A 15,958-nucleotide genomic window follows, 5' to 3' on the forward strand; every position below is an offset into this window, starting at 1 on the left:
CATATATATGTGAAAGGTTGCACAACATATTTTATAATACTTTCTACTAATTTAATACTTCTGTATCATTAACAGCATTAAGCCACATAGTGGATGAATTATTTTTAATGTGCTTATCTATTTGACATTTGTTTTGTGGCTCAGGGATTTCTTCTGCCAAATTACTGCCAACATTAACAAAATTCTCATTTAAATTATTAGCTATGTCTGAAATTTTTTCAAACACAATATTTTTATCTTTTATGAAATATTCTGGATAATCTATTCTTTTTTAGCTTTTTTTATTTACATGATTTAGTATTTTCCATATTTCTTGTGTGTTGCTTTTATTCTGCTCTAATGCATGGTAATGATCTTTCTTACTTGTTCGTATAATATTCAATAGTTAATTTTTTGTAGGTCTCGTACTTTATTTCAGCTTCCATAGTTTTCAATGTAATAAATCTTTTGTATAAAATGTTTTTCTTTTTACATGCATTCTCGATCCCCTTCGTCATCCATGGCTTATTTAGACCTTTATATTTTCTTGTGACTTTTATTAATGGACAATGTTTATTGTATAAAGAGATAATGGTAGACTGAAATGCATTGTATGCGATATTGGGATCATCGTTTGAATAGACGTCAGACCAATTATGTTTTTCTAAATCCAGCTTAAAGGCAGCCGTTGTGTTCTTAGTCTTGTTTCTGATGTGTAAATTATTGTTGATCTTATTTTTTAAATCAAAATATTCTTGAAAAATTGCAAAGACCGGAAGATGATCACTTATATCATTGATAAGAAATCCACTTTCTATTTTATGGTTAATTTTATTTATAAAGTGCAGGGATGAATGAGCATGACGCTGTGACGACACTTTTGAGTAGTTGAGCTTTAGTGGTTGAATAAATACTAAGTTTTGAAATGACATATCAGGCATTGGAAACGGGTCAGGGGTAAAAAAGGTGAGCAGTGGGACCAAAGAAGTATCTTTTAAAATCATTCACAGATTCTACCCATCTACAAAATGGCTTAGCGGTTTTAGTGAATATTCACTATCATTATCCATATATCAAAAAATAGATATACATATATATTCACTTATATAATATACATTTTCCCCACTGTATTTTAAGCAAAATCATTTACACTTTTACAGCATACCAGACTCACTCCCTTCATTTTTAAGCTTCAAAGATCGCTGCTATTCTCATCAGCACACTCGTGTCTCTCAATAAGCTTTTTACGGGAGAATCTTTTAGCACAAACACTGCAACTGAATGGTTGCTTCCCAGCGTGTGATTTTGTGTGTTTTGTTAAATCTGACTTATTCGAGACGTTTTTGCCACAGTCTGAGCAGGAAAACGGCTTTTCTCCAGTGTGTGTTCTTTTGTGTATTGTTAAATATGACTTGGTGTTGAAGCTTTTTCCACAGTCTGAGCAGGAAAAAGGTTTCTCTCCAGTGTGTGTTCTTTTGTGTATTTTTAAATTTCCCTTCTGAGAGAAGCTTGTGCCGCAGTCTGAGCAAGAAAAAGGTTTCTCTCCAGTGTGTGTTCTTTTGTGTTTTGTTAAAGTTCCCTTGTCAAAGAAGCTTTTGCCACAGTCTGGGCAGGAAAAAGGTTTCTCTCCAGTGTGTGTTCTTTTGTGTATTGTTAAAGTTCCCTTGTCAAAGAAGCTTTTGCCACAGTCTGGGCAGGAAAAAGGTTTCTCTCCAGTGTGTGTTCTTTTGTGTTTTGTTAAAGTTCCCTTGTCAAAGAAGCTTTTGCAACAGTCTGAGCAGGAAAAAGGTTTCTCTCCAGTGTGTGTTCTTTTGTGTATTGTTAAAGTTCCCTTGTTATAGAAGCTTTTGCCACAGTTTGAGCAGGAAAAAGGTTTCTCTCCAGTGTGTGTTCTTTTGTGTTTTGTTAAATTTCCCTTGTCAGAGAAGCTTTTGCCACAGTCTGTGCAGGAAAAAGGTTTCTCTCCAGTGTGTGTTCTTTTGTGTTTTGTTAAATTTCTCTTGTCATAGAAGCTTTTGCCACAGTCTGAGCAGGAAAAAGGTTTCTCTCCAGTGTGTGTTCTTTTGTGTTTTGTTAAATTTCTCTTGTCATAGAAGCTTTTGCCACAGTCTGAGCAGGAAAAAGGTTTTTCTCCTGTGTGTTTTCTCAGGTGAACTTTCAAACTCCCTTTTGAACTGAATGTTTTCGCACACTGAGAACAGCGGTTGTTGTCAGCATGATCACCTTTAGCGTATTCATCATCGTCAGTGTCAGTAGACTGTGACCTTATGTCATCACTTTGTGCTAGTGATGATCCCCATTGGTCTGCATCACCTTCTGTCTCCATGTGTTGAGGAGTTGAGCTGCTGCTTGGAGGCTCCGCCCCTCTGCCCTCCTCACTCTCACCTATGACTTCATCTTTACTCTTAAAAGGGGCAAAGGTCAGTGGTGTCTTGGTGACATCATCCTCAAACTGCTCCTCTTTGACGAAAAGGGGCTTTTCTTCCTCTTTGATGTAAGGATGCTCTTCTTCCTCCTGTTTCACATGAGGAGACTTCACCACCTGTTCCTCAGGACGAAGATATTCCTCACCGACGTCTGCAAGACACAAGAAGACAAGCGTGAGTTGATGTGTATTATTGTTTCGACAGCAGCCCCTTGACTTGGGCCTATCACACACGGTACGATGCATCAGAAACCCAAATCGAACCGGACCATTGGGGGGGGGCACCGTCAGAGCTGAATTGACTTTTAAGGCGTGCCAATCTCATCTCTCAAAGCCCAGAGAGTCAATTTGCCCAGAGAGTCAATATAATATGATATAATATAATATAATATAATATAATATAATATAATATAATATAATATAATATAATATAATATAATATAATATAATATAATATATCTCCAAATAAATCGAGGTTTTAAACAAATATCCTCCACTTGTCTTACCTGCCCACCCTGTGATTTTATTCTTGACCATTTAAAAAACTACAACTGGCACTTGATACAGTTGCCCCAGTGACAACAAAAAACATAGACCCAAGGTCCATGGATCCAAGGAGAAATGAGGAGGTAAATAACCTTAAACGTAGTTGCAGGGCGCCGGAGAGGAGATAGAAAAAAAAAATCAGCAAATATTCATTGAGCAACCAAAAAAATCAACAATTATTCTTAAGATTGTGTTTCACAAACGCTCTCCATCTAACCTGGCTGAGCTGGAGCTGTTTTGCAAGGAGGAATCGGCAAACATTTCAGCCTCCCGACGGGACAAACCCCAAAAGACTTGAAGCTGTAATTGCCCTAATTTTCAGGGGGGGATTGTACAACAAGTTTGTTAATAAAATCTACATTTTGTTCCACTTCATGATTGTGTGCTACTTTGTGTTCATCGTTCAGATACAATTTCAATAAATACATTTGTTTTTGTGGTCGTAACGTGGCAAAATGTTGAAAAACGAGTACACTCACGGCGTCCTTTCAGTGCTACAGCCTTCGCTCGCCTTTGGAACAGTCTGCCGGAGGAACTCAGGGCCCCAAAGAACGTTCAAGATTTTAAGAGCAGGCTCAAGACAAGTTTTTTAAATGTAGATTTTAGTTAATATTAATGTACCTTTCTTTATATTTTAATATAGTTACTATCGCTTTGATCTTGTCTAACTATATATATATATATATATATATATGTATATATATATACATCAATCTGGAACTTCACTCGGCAGATCCATCTGGGAAAGGAGTGACTTGCTGTACAATACTTCGAGTCGATTGGACGATGATGCATCTTTGCACGCTTGTTTGAACCAATCAAGGCAACGGATGAAAATGTCTTCTCATCTTAGGGAGGGGGCGGGAGAAGCACAAACATCTTTACCAGATAAAAATGCACGAAGCGTCTCTCGCTGTTCAAATTCAACAAGGAAACGGTGAGTAATTCTGCGAGAACAGAATTAATTGCAGCGTCCATTCATCGGTTAGGTTTGTTCCCCCCGCCATCCGCACTTATTGGTTTCATCCTGCTCTAAACAACACCCGATTGATCCGACCTAAAAAATGTTGGCTGCAAGCCTGCAAACGTATCAGCGGGCGCAGTACAAGATGCATCCTCCGGAGTTTGTGAACTCACAAATACCGCGAGAATTCAGCTTGCTGGCACGGTTGCTCTGCCCCGGTAGCATTGGTTAGCTGCAGCTGTTTGGGTGCTGTCCCATGTGGCCCGGGGGAGGGTTGGGCATTCCATCCATACCTCCGCCCTAGTGGTTGTGAGTGGTGTGCTGCTCTCGGTGCAGATGGCTCCCCGAGTGATGTCTCCTCTCCTGATTTGAAGCCAGCCGTTTATGCATTCATATATTCTATTGTGTGTGTGTGTTATGAATAAAGTTTTGATTGATTGAAGGACATATCATATTCTATATATAAAAAATGTAACTTTCAGGCACGATATGTGTGGTGCATTAACATGGCTTTGGGGCTACAAGATGCGGCTTCTACTTTTAAACTTAGCACATAGAGTCAAGTTAACGTATTCAAATTGTATTTTGTTGTTGTTGTAAAACTCTCTTCAAAGAGTTATTCACATTTGATCATATGTTATCAATTGAAAACGTATTGATGTGTGAAAACGTAGTATGCACTTAAGTTACAATAACATAATGGCTGGAATTATTTTACTGTGTACAGTAATGAGGACTGCATTTTGATATTTTTAACGCTGTATAGTAGTCCTAGTGCTAAGCAAGGGAGAGTAAGAAGTGTACAAACCTGCTGTGTGTAGCACAAGTCGAGGCTCCTCGCAAACATCGTCCAGCATTTCAAGATGTTGCTCGTTCTCTTCTTCTCCTCCAAAGAATTCCTCCTCGTACTTTGGTGCCGTTTTTGCAAACATTTTAGCACAATAATGCCAACAAAGTCACACTTGATCTCTTCTTGACCACGTGTTACGTGCTTCTCTTTGCTAGCGGCTAGCGAGCTAAGCTAAGCTAAGCTAAGTAGGGCGAGAAGCATCAACGCGCACCGAAACGAGTTTATTCACACGCTGGAATTTGATCAATGGTGTCGTAGACCTTCAAAGTAGTGATTAACGTCCTGTTTGGAGGTTGTAGTCGGTTCAGCACGAAATCGAAAAGAATGATTTAGCTGGAGGAAGTCTGGTTACGTGAAGAAACGAAAGTAGATGTTCGTCGGAAGTCAGGCAGGACACGCCCCCGCTGCGATTTGATTGGCTGCTGGAGATTGTCGGCTTCAAAGCAAGCACTGTCATCAAGTCATCGACAGATGTCGCCATTTTTGCTGCAGTTAGAAAGACATAAAACTGCGAGGTCTCATTTCTCCCTTTTTCAGTGTGTTGTTCCCGATATGTAAAGTTTAAATGCCTGTTTAAATTGGATTTATTGTGATGAATGTGCAGATTAAAAATTTGCCATCAAGATGAACAAGCATTTTGAGGTACCGTAAACTGAACGTTTATTATCAGGGATGCGATTTAACCATCAAATGTTATGAGTTTAATTTATATCTCTCATACTGGCATTAGCTAGTATCAAACATTTGATGCAGTATCTGATATATTACTGATATATGCAATATTTGTACTTTTGGCCAGTTTTGTCATCTGTGGCTTTCACAAATTCCTGCTGCAAGGTTTGAATGCAACACTTACCTTCTAATAAAGGTTAGTGATGACACGCCATTGCACTTCGAGTCGAGCACACTTATCATATCTTACGCTCCCCTAATGCTCAGAAGTACAAATGTATTGCATTTGCATTGTACTGCCGGTTTATGTAACGTGATCACTTTTAATCTAATCCAATCCGCTTTGTCTATAGCACATTTTATAAACAAGTGTTTCCAAAGTGCTGCACATTGAGATCCAAATACACATGAAATCTAGTAAAAACCAACAATAATTTTAAAAAAGTCAATAAATTACTAAAATACAATAAGTAAAATAAAGGAATAAATACAAAAATATATATATTTAAACCCCCCCAAAAATAATAATAAAAATGAAATAATAATAAAATTAAATAAAATACCACGCGGACCACACAATTCATGCTGAACTAAAAGTCGAGGAATAAAAGTGGGTCTTAAGCCGAGACTTAAAACACTCCGAACGTGGCCATACTGCACATCTGGCTTTGTGTGTCCCTGAAGGTATTTTCCACGCTAATTTGGGAAAATGGCAAGGTGGCTTTTTCTTCTATATTTTATTTCTATTTCATACACAAGGCAACACAACACCTACAAACGTCAACAAACACAACCGTTAACGACATTCGGAAGCAAAGCAGAGAAAACAAAAGTAGCTTACAATATTACTAAAGCATACATTGGCGTTTAAACACATTAAAAGAAAACTTTAAAAACATTTCATATTCATAGTTTATAGTTTGAGTAGCTTTGAAAGCATTACGTTTACACTTTTAAGTAAAGCTGGAGTTGATTCTTCTTAAGTCTTCTGAAACCCTCATATCTATGAACGTAATGAACGTGAATACTTTTGACAGGGCCAGGCAGCTTTGAATAGTGTTTTGTCCTTAAAAAATAAAATCTCCACTTTAAAAAAACTGCATTGTATGTTTATTTGGGTTATCTTTGATGTTGACATTTGTTTGATGATTTTAATCATTCAAGTGGGCAAACGGTGCAATAAAAGTGAGAATTTGAGAGGAGGGCAAATACTTTTTCACTGCAAAAGATATCCGACATGATTTGAGGTCATTGTCGTAGCCGCTGACACTTGGAACTGGAGCAATGTTCAAGATAAACGCAATATTAACCTGAATGCCGTCTTTAGACGAGTGGAGGCACATACAACATATTGTTATTATTATTTTCAATCAATATGAAAAAGGTCGAGATCAGCGAAGGACGACACGAGAGGAGCTGGTTAATGATCTCCCTCAACAAAATGCAATTTTTTTCCCCCCCATGTCCTTCTTTCAATTTTTTTCTGATATTCTGTCTATCACTGTTAAAATAAAGTTGCCATAAAAATCAAAGACTTATTAATTTCTAAGTCTGAACATTTTTTAAATAAGCAGGATCACTTATTTCCTCCCTCTCTATTTTATTCAAAATCATTTACACTTTTACAGCACACCAGACTCACTCCCTTCATTTTTTTAAGCTTTAAAGATCGCTGCTTTTCTCACCAGCACACTTGTGTGTCTCAACAAGCTTTTTACTAGAGAATCTTTTAGCACAAACACTGCAACTAAATGGTTTCTTCCCAGCATGTGTTCTTGAGTGGCTTTTTAAATTTCCCTTGTCAGAGAAGCTTTGGCCACAGTCTGGGCAGGAAAAAGGTTTTTCTCCAGTGTGGGTTCTTGTGTGTACTGTTAAAGCGGACTTTCGTGAGAAGTGTTTGCCACAGTCTGGGCAGGAAAAAGGTTTTTCTCCAGTGTGGGTTCTTGTGTGTACTGTTAAAGCGGACTTTCGTGAGAAGCTTTTGCCACAGTCTGGGCAGGAAAAAGGTTTTTCTCCAGTGTGGGTTCTTTTGTGTATTTTTAACTGTCCCTTCTGAGAGAAGCTTTTACCACAGTCTGGGCAGGAAAAAGGTTTTTCTCCAGTGTGGGTTATTGTGTGTACTGTTAAAGCGGACTTATGAGAGAAGCTTTTGCCACAGTCTGGGCAGGAAAAAGCTTTTTCTCCAGTGTGGGTTATTGTGTGTACTGTTAAAGCGGACTTATGAGAGAAGCTTTTGCCACAGTCTGGGCAGGAAAAAGGTTTTTCTCCAGTGTGGGTTCTTGTGTGTACTGTTAAAGCGGACTTATGAGAGAAGCTTTTGCCACAGTCTGGGCAGGCAAAAGCTTTTTCTCCAGTGTGGGTTATTTTGTGGTTTGTTAAAGTTCCCTTGTCAGAGAAGCTTTTGCCACAGTCTGGGCAGGAAAAAGGTTTTTCTCCAGTGTGGGTTCTTGTGTGTACTGTTAAAGCGGACTTATGAGAGAAGCTTTTGCCACAGTCTGGGCAGGAAAAAGGTTTCTCTCCAGTGTGTGTACTTGTATGTCTTATTAAATTTTTCTTGTGAGAGAAACTTTTGCCACAGTCTGAGCAAGAAAAAGGTTTTTCTCCAGTGTGTGTTCTTTTGTGTTTTGTTAAAGTACTCTTGTAATTGAAGCTTTTGCCACAGTCTGGGCAGGCAAAAGTTTTTTCTCCGGTGTGTTTTCTCATGTGGCTTGTTAAATTTGACTTATGAGAAAAGCTTTTGCCACAGTCTGGGCAGGCAAAAGGTTTTTCTCTGGTGTGTTTTCTCGTGTGGATTGTTAAATGTGACTTATGAGAAAAGCTTTTGCCACAGTCTGGGCAGGCAAAAGGTTTTTCTCCGGTGTGTTTTCTCGTGTGGATTGTTAAATGTGACTTATGAGAAAAGCTTTTGCCACAGTCTGGGCAGGCAAAATGTTTTTCTCCGGTGTGTTTTCTCATGTGGCTTGTTAAATTTGACTTATGAGAGAAGCTTTTGCCACAGTCTGAGCAAGAAAAAGGTTTTTTTCCAGTGTGTTTTCTCAGGTGAACTTTCAAATTCCATTTTGAACTGAATGTTTTCGCACACTGAGAACATTTGCAGCGGTTGTTGTCAGCATGATCACCTTTAGCGAATTCATCATCGTCAGTGTCAGCAGACTGTGACCTTATGTCATCACTTTGTGCTGGTGATGATCCCCATTGGTCTGCATCACCTTCTGTCTCCATGTGTTGAGGAGTTGAGCTGCTGCTTGGAGGCTCCGCCCCTCTGTCCTCCTCACTCTCACCCATGGCTTCATCTTTACTCTTAAAAGGGGCAAAGGTCAGTGGTGTCCTGGTGACATCATCCTCAAACTCCTCCTCTTTGACGAAAAGGGGCTTTTCTTCCTCTTTGATGTAAGGATGCTCTTCTTCCTCCTGTTTCACATGAGGAGACTTCACCACCTGTTCCTCAGGACGAAGACATTTCTCACCAACGTCTGCGGGACACAAGAAGGCAAACATACATTTGGTCGAGTTAAGTCAAATCTCTAGCGCGCCTTGATGTTGTGTATTATTGTTTCTAACCGGCCGCTAAGCGGTCTCGGCGAAACGGCCTAAATGTAAACATTTGTTTAATTCATAACCGCTTGTAAATGTCTAGAAGCATTCACGGCAAATCTGAGACATTGCACGCCAAAATAACGTTTGTGGGAGATTTGCCGGTTACGGCAAAAATAACCGTTGCCTAAACAATCACAAACTAACGCTACAACATAGTCTCTGTAGTAACGTTATGCGACTTTTCCTTATGGTAAAACGTTATGCCACTTTTCCACATATTGAAATAGTTCTCAAATGTGTAAGAGACATGTCTGTATTTTTCTTTTCTTCTGCTGCCATGGCCAGTCGCTGCCATTCACAACATTAGCACATGGCTACTGTTAACATTGTTAACATTTTTTACTGTTTCAATTGATATTTTAACCGTTTTGAATTTAGTTATAGCTGTGTAGTAATAAGAAAACAGTTAATTCAAATGTTATTCGATGTATAGTGTCTTTGTTCCATTCCCTGGGAAAGGAATGTCTAATAAGGTTTCTGTTCTTATCTAAAGGAGTATATGTTTGAAAGTGCAAGAAGAGTTTCTGTCCATAAATTATCCGGTCCAAGAAGTGCCGGGACCAATTATTTTCCTACATCTGGAGTGGACTAAGATACGAGCTGAAGATTTATTATCTGTTTTTGTATTTCACTCTTCCCACAAGGACAGGAGACAGGAGGGGGAGACTATTTTCTGTAAACACTAATTTTTGTATAAGTTGGGATGAGCCCATTTAGGAACCGATGCTGATTCAGTAAGGATCCTTCATGGCATCAGAAATTTCTGAATAAAGATCTCTTGCAAGAAAACCTCTTCACCGATCTCAACTTTGAGTTTTATTTTAACACGCAAGAAAACAAAGAACGTTTTCTATCACTACCATGACAGAAACCACTACCTCTTTGAGAGAGAAGGGTGTGGCTTAGACATAGCCTGGTGCAGCTATTTACATAAAAGTGACACAACCCTAAAACAGGCTGTTTTGAACAGAGTGTTTTTCTTGGCTGATTGAGGGACAGCAAAAATATTAGATTCAAAGTCAATTTTGATGAATGCATGTCACAGACATGTATTTTACACATTTAAGAAGTATTTTAGAATGTTGAAAGAATAATATGAGACCCTTAAAAGCAACCCTTCCAACCCTGGTTATAAGTCTGCACTTCTTCACGTAATCATGACATGTCGCTAGCAGAGAATGCTAGTAGTAGCACGAAAACAAAACGCCGAAGTTGGAAGCGTTGACGCGCGACGATGGTCACGTCATAAAGCCTCACCGGCTAGCGATGCTAACGCTGGAAAACGCGGAGCACAACCGGACGATAGAGAGTACCCCGAGTCCAATGCATATTCATCGGAGGAGCGGGTGAAAAAAACATATCGGCCTATCTTTAGACCTTATGTCATTACTTTGTGCTTGCGGTGGTCGCCAGTGGTTTGCATCACCTTCTGTCGTCATGTGTTGAGGAGTTGAGTTGCTGCTTGGAAGCTCCGCCTCTCTGTCCTCCTCACACTCACCCTTGACGTCATCTTCACTCTTTAAAGGGGCGAAGATCAGTGGTGACTTGGTGACATCATCCTCAACCTCCTCCTCTTTGATGTTAAGATGCTCCTCCTCCTTTTTAACATGAGGAGACTTCACTTCCTGTTCGTCAGGACGAAGATATTCCTCACCGACGTCTGCAAGATACAAGAAGACAAGCGTGAGTTGATGTGTATTATTGTTTCGACAGCAGCACCTTGACTTGGGCCTATCGCACACGGTACGCATCAGAAACCCAAATCGAACCGGACCATTGGGGGGGCACCGTCAGAGCTGAATTGAATTTTAAGGCGTGCCAATCTCATCTCTCAAAGCCCAGAGAGTCAATTTGCCCAGAGAGTCAATATAATATAATATAATATAATATAATATAATATAATATAATATAATATAATATAATATAATATAATATAATATAATATAATATAATATAATATAATATAATATATCTCCAAATAAATCGAGGTTTTAAACAAATATCCTCCACTTGTCTTACCTGACCGCCCCCCACCCACCCCTGTGATTTTATTCTTGACCATTTAAAAAACTACAACTGGCACTTGATACAGTTGCCCCAGTGACAACAAAAAACATAGACCCAAGGTCCATGGATCCAAGGAGAAATGAGGAAGTAAAGAACCTTAAACGTAGTTGCAGGGCGGCGGAGAGGAGATAGAAAAAAAAAATCAGCAAATATTCATTGAGCAACCAAAAAAATCAACAATTATTCTTAAGATTGTGTTTCACAAACGCTCTCCATCTAACCTAGCTTGTGTTCATCGTTCAGATAAAATTTCAATAAATACATTTGTTTTTGTGGTCGTAACGTGGCAAAATGTTGAAAAACGAGTACACTCACGGCGTCCTTTCAGTGCTACAGCCTTCGCTCGCCTTTGGAACAGTCTGCCGGAGGAACTCAGGGCCCCAAAGAACGTTCAAGATTTTAAGAGCAGGCTCAAGACAAGTTTTTTTAAATGTAGATTTTAGTTCATATTAACTCTTTTACTGCCAAAAACGTTATATAACGTTTAGAAAAAACCTACGGCGGGGCGAAGACGTTAAAAAACGTTCACTATGTTTTTTGTTTTTGTTTTGTTTTTTAAATGGGTGTAGGAAAGCCTTGGGCAGCTGTGCTGAAAGTATCAAGCAGATCTAGTTAGTATAATGACTCGTTTTGGCCCCTAGATGGCAGCGATGACTCTCTTTGGACAAGATTGGGTGGGCGTCAGTCGAAGACGTGAGGCGGAGCTAGAGTGTTGAGGGGACAATGGCTGATGAAGCAACAATGGCGACCGGTTGCAAGCAGCTCACGCTTGAGCATTTTTTTCAAAGACGGAAATCAATACTAAAAAGTGCATTAATGTCGACGATGATGATGATGGTGACTCCGAGCTTGACGCCGAAGTTGGAAGCGTTGACGCGGCCATTATGATCACGTAGTAAAGCCTCACCGGCTAGCGATGCTAACGCCGGAAAACGCGGAGCACAACCGACCGAGCACTTCTGCACAAGCAGACATTCGATCGGACGATGGAGAGTAGTCGAAAAGCATCGACCAATGCACATTGATGATGATGATGATGGTGACTCCGAGCTTGACACCGAAGTTGGAAGCGTTGACGCGCGACGATGGTCACGTCATAAAGCCTCACCGGCTAGCGATGCTAACGCTGGAAAACGCGGAGCACAACCGGACGATGGAGAGTACCCCGAGTCCAATGCATATTCATCGGAGGAGCGGGTACAGTCTGATCACGGAGAAGACACTGGTTCTGGACTACGATGCCACCATGAATGGAGTGGATAAGATGGATCAGAACATCTCTTACCACCCGGTATAGGAACTGAAGGACATGAGGAAGCCATACGTAACACCACCGTAACGTAACCGTAGCATGATCCTGATAGTAGACTTGATGGCAACACACACTGCAGTATATACTTGCTATTCCCCGGAAAAAACGGCCGGCAAGAAAGTGTAGCTTCTGCACGCGAAGAGGCAATCGCAGTGAAACTAATGTGTTGTGCAAATCCTGTTGCGTCTCCTTGCACGCAGGGGAGTGTTACACAAAAAGAAAAACTGTCGTTGAAACATCCAACATAATTGTAAATAGTACCACAGTTGCACACATTTGTAAATAGTTTAGTCAAATTGTTACACTGTTGAATGTAAATAAACGTATTTTGCTATCAAAAAACACTTTTTAATTCTTGTTGGTAGTGTGTTATAGAAGTAAAGCACTGTTTAGGTGTTTGTGGCATCATTCATGGACAAAAAGAAGTGTAAATTTCACTAGAGTGCATGAAATAATATAGTTTCACTAAAAGCTTGATTTCTCCGTATTTTGGTCCAAAACAAGAGCATTTGGTGGAAATTAACCATTTTCTATTGTTGATTACTGAAGAACGGAATAAGGTAGAAACAAACTTTTTTTTCTGATGAAAGATGAGAGTTCAATCTTTCATTTGGTAGTATGTGTGTTTCCATAGTCCAAACAGAAAATATTCTACGGACCTTGAAAGATCAGTCAAAATGCTTAAATCGGCTGGCACTCACAGCATCCCTTTTCTGAAAACGTCTGTCAGTCAAAGAGTTAATGTACCTTTCTTTATATTTAAATGAAGTTACTTTTGCGTCGATCTTATCTAACTATATATATATATTATTGATCTATTTGATATTTTCACTGTTTTTTTTTTGTTTTTTTTTGTCTTTGAGCCCTCTTACCTTAACCTCACAAGCTAGATTGATTGTGATTCACTCAAGGGAGTTTGAAGGGAAAATAACCATGGTTTGATATGTCCTCATGTAACCTCTTATATAAGGATATGTTGTTGTCCTGAACTGTTGTACGAATCCAGGTGCCCAACAATTTGTAAATAAAGGGCGGAATCAGCCTGGGAGTGAATACCTTGTTTATACTACAGCCTTCCCTGCTTCGCAAACATGTTTTCGAGAGTGTCTGGGAGAGGGCTTGGACAGCCCGGTTTCTCACGCTCACAACTTTTTGCTAACGAATAAAAGACGGAGCGGCACACGGTCCGGACGGAGTCCGCTGTGGAACACGTACGATTGCCCAGCCGTTGTTGCAGCTCGCTTCACCCGGACCGTAGGCTCCCCGGTCTAGTGTCAAGTTAAGCGCTGATGATGATCATATTATGCTGCTTAACGTTCTAGTGTATTGATTGCTGTTTGCGGGGAATAAAAGGTACAATCATTCGAGCAAAGCACAGGCATTGATGACTGTCTGCGGGGAATAAAACTTACAATTATTCTAGCACAGTATAAAAGTGTTTATTGCTGTTTGCGGGTAATAAAAGGCACAGTTATTCTAGCAAAGCATATTGTGATGTCTCCTCTCCTGATCTGAAGCCAGCCATTTATGCATTCATATATTCTATTGTGTGTGTGTGTGTGTTATGAATAAAGTTTTGATTGATTGATTGCTTGAAGGATATATCATATTCTATATATAACAAATGTAACTTTCAGGCACGATATGTGTGGTGCATTAACATGGCTTTGTGGCTACAAGATGCGGCTTCTACTTTTAAGCTTAGCACATAGAGTCAAGTTAACGTATTCAAATTGTATTTTGTTGTTGTTGTAAAACTCACTTCAAAGAGTTATTCACATTTGATCATATGTTATCAATTGAAAACGTATTGATGTGTGAAAACGTAGTATGCACTTAAGTTACAATAACATAATGGCTGGAATTATTTTACTGTGTACAGTAATGAGGACTGCATTTTGATACTTTTAACGCTATATAGTAGTCCTAGTGCTAAGCAAGGGAGAGTAAGAAGTGTACAAACCTGCTGTGTGTAGCACAACTCGAGGCTCCACGTAAACATCGTCCAGCTGTTGAAGATGTTGCTCGTTCTCTTCTTCTCCTCCAAAGAATTCCTCCTCGTACTTTGGTGCCATTTTGGCAAACATTTTAGCACAATAATGCCAACAAAGTCACACTTGGTCTCTTCTTGACGACGTGTTATGTGCTTCTCTTTGCGAGCAGCTAGCGAGCTAAGATGAGCTAAGCTAAGCTAAGTAGGGCGAGAAGCATAAACTCGCACCGAAACGAGTTCATTCACACGCTGAGATTTGATCAATGGTGTCGTAGTCCATCAAAGTAGGGATTAACGTCCTGTTTGGAGGTTGTAGTCGGTTCAGCACGGAATCGAAAATAATGATTTAGCGGAGGGCGTCTGGTTACGTGAAGAAACGAAAGTAGACCTGCGTCGGAAGTCAGGCAGGACACGCCCCCGCTGCGATATGATTGGCTGCTGGAGATTGTCGGCTTGGGAGCAAGCACTGTCATCAAGTCATCGACAGATGTCTACATTTTTGCTGCAGTTAGAAAGACATAAAACTGCGAGGTCTCATTATTCCCATTTTCAGTGTGTTGTTCCCGATATATAAAGTTTAAATTGGATTTATTGTGGTGAATGTGCAGATTAAAAATTTGCCATCAAGATGAACAAGCATTTTGAGGTACCGTAAACTGAACGTTTATTATCAGGGATGCGATTTAACCATCACATGTTATGAGTTTAATTTATTGCTCTAGTACTGGCATTAGCTAGTAGCAAACATTTGATGCAGTATCTGATATATTACTGATATATGCAATATTTGTACTTTTGGCCAGTTTTGTCATCTGTGGCTTTCACAAATTCCTGCTGCAAGGTTTGAATGCAACACTTACCTTCTAATAAAGGTTAGTGATGACACGCCATTGCACTTCGAGTCGAGCACACTTATCATATCTTACGCTCCCCTAATGCTCAGAAGTACAAATGTATTGCATTTGCATTGTACTGTTTGTTTACTTAATGTGATCATTTTTAAACTAATCCAATCCACTTTATGTCAAAAGCACATTTTATAAACAAGTGTTTCCAAAGTGCTGCACATTGAGATCCAAATACACATGAAATCTAGTAAAAACCAACAATAATTTAAAAAAAGTCAATAAGTTACTAAAATACAATAAGTAAAATAAAGGAATAAATACAATAAAAAAATATTTAAACCCCCCCAAAAATAATAATAAAATTAAATAAAAAACCACGCGGACCACACAATTCATGCTGAACTAAAAGCCAAGGAATAAAAGTGGGTCTTAAGCCGAGACTTAAAACACTCCGAACGTGGCCATACTGCACATCTGGCTTTGTGTGTCCCTGAAGGTATTTTCCACGCTAATTTGGGAAAATGGCAAGGTGGCTTTTTCTTCTATATTTTATTTCTATTTCATACACAAGGCAACTCAATGTGCTTCACATAAGCAAATACACAACACCTACAAACGTCAACAAACACAACCGTTAACGACATTCGGAAGCAAAGCAGAGAAAACAAAAGTAGCTTACAATATTACTAAAGCATACATTGGCGT

At 39.4% G+C, this 15,958-nt stretch overlaps 2 protein-coding genes across 2 annotated transcripts; both read right to left on the reverse strand.

Moving 5' to 3' along the window:
- On the reverse strand, positions 1–2,305 carry LOC147180326 (uncharacterized). The gene has a single exon (XM_086081487.1). It carries the CDS (start codon positions 2,303–2,305, stop codon positions 1,172–1,174), a length of 1,134 nt encoding a protein of 377 aa, XP_085937613.1. The 3' UTR covers positions 1–1,171.
- A 1,120-nt stretch (positions 2,306–3,425) lies between these two features.
- Positions 3,426–14,487, reverse strand: LOC147180327 (uncharacterized). Its single transcript, XM_086081569.1, has 5 exons — positions 14,376–14,487; positions 8,770–8,909; positions 7,894–8,589; positions 7,177–7,479; positions 3,426–3,473 (listed from the first exon to the last, which is right to left on the reverse strand). Exons 1-5 carry the CDS (start codon positions 14,485–14,487, stop codon positions 3,426–3,428), a joined length of 1,299 nt encoding a protein of 432 aa, XP_085937695.1.
- Positions 14,488–15,958: the final 1,471 nt, after the last annotated feature.

The sequence above is a fragment of the Leptonotus elevatus genome, chromosome 1 (genome assembly GCF_054856555.1).
Source record: "Leptonotus elevatus isolate MCC_2025b chromosome 1, RoL_Lele_1.0, whole genome shotgun sequence".
NCBI lineage: Eukaryota > Metazoa > Chordata > Actinopteri > Syngnathiformes > Syngnathidae > Leptonotus > Leptonotus elevatus.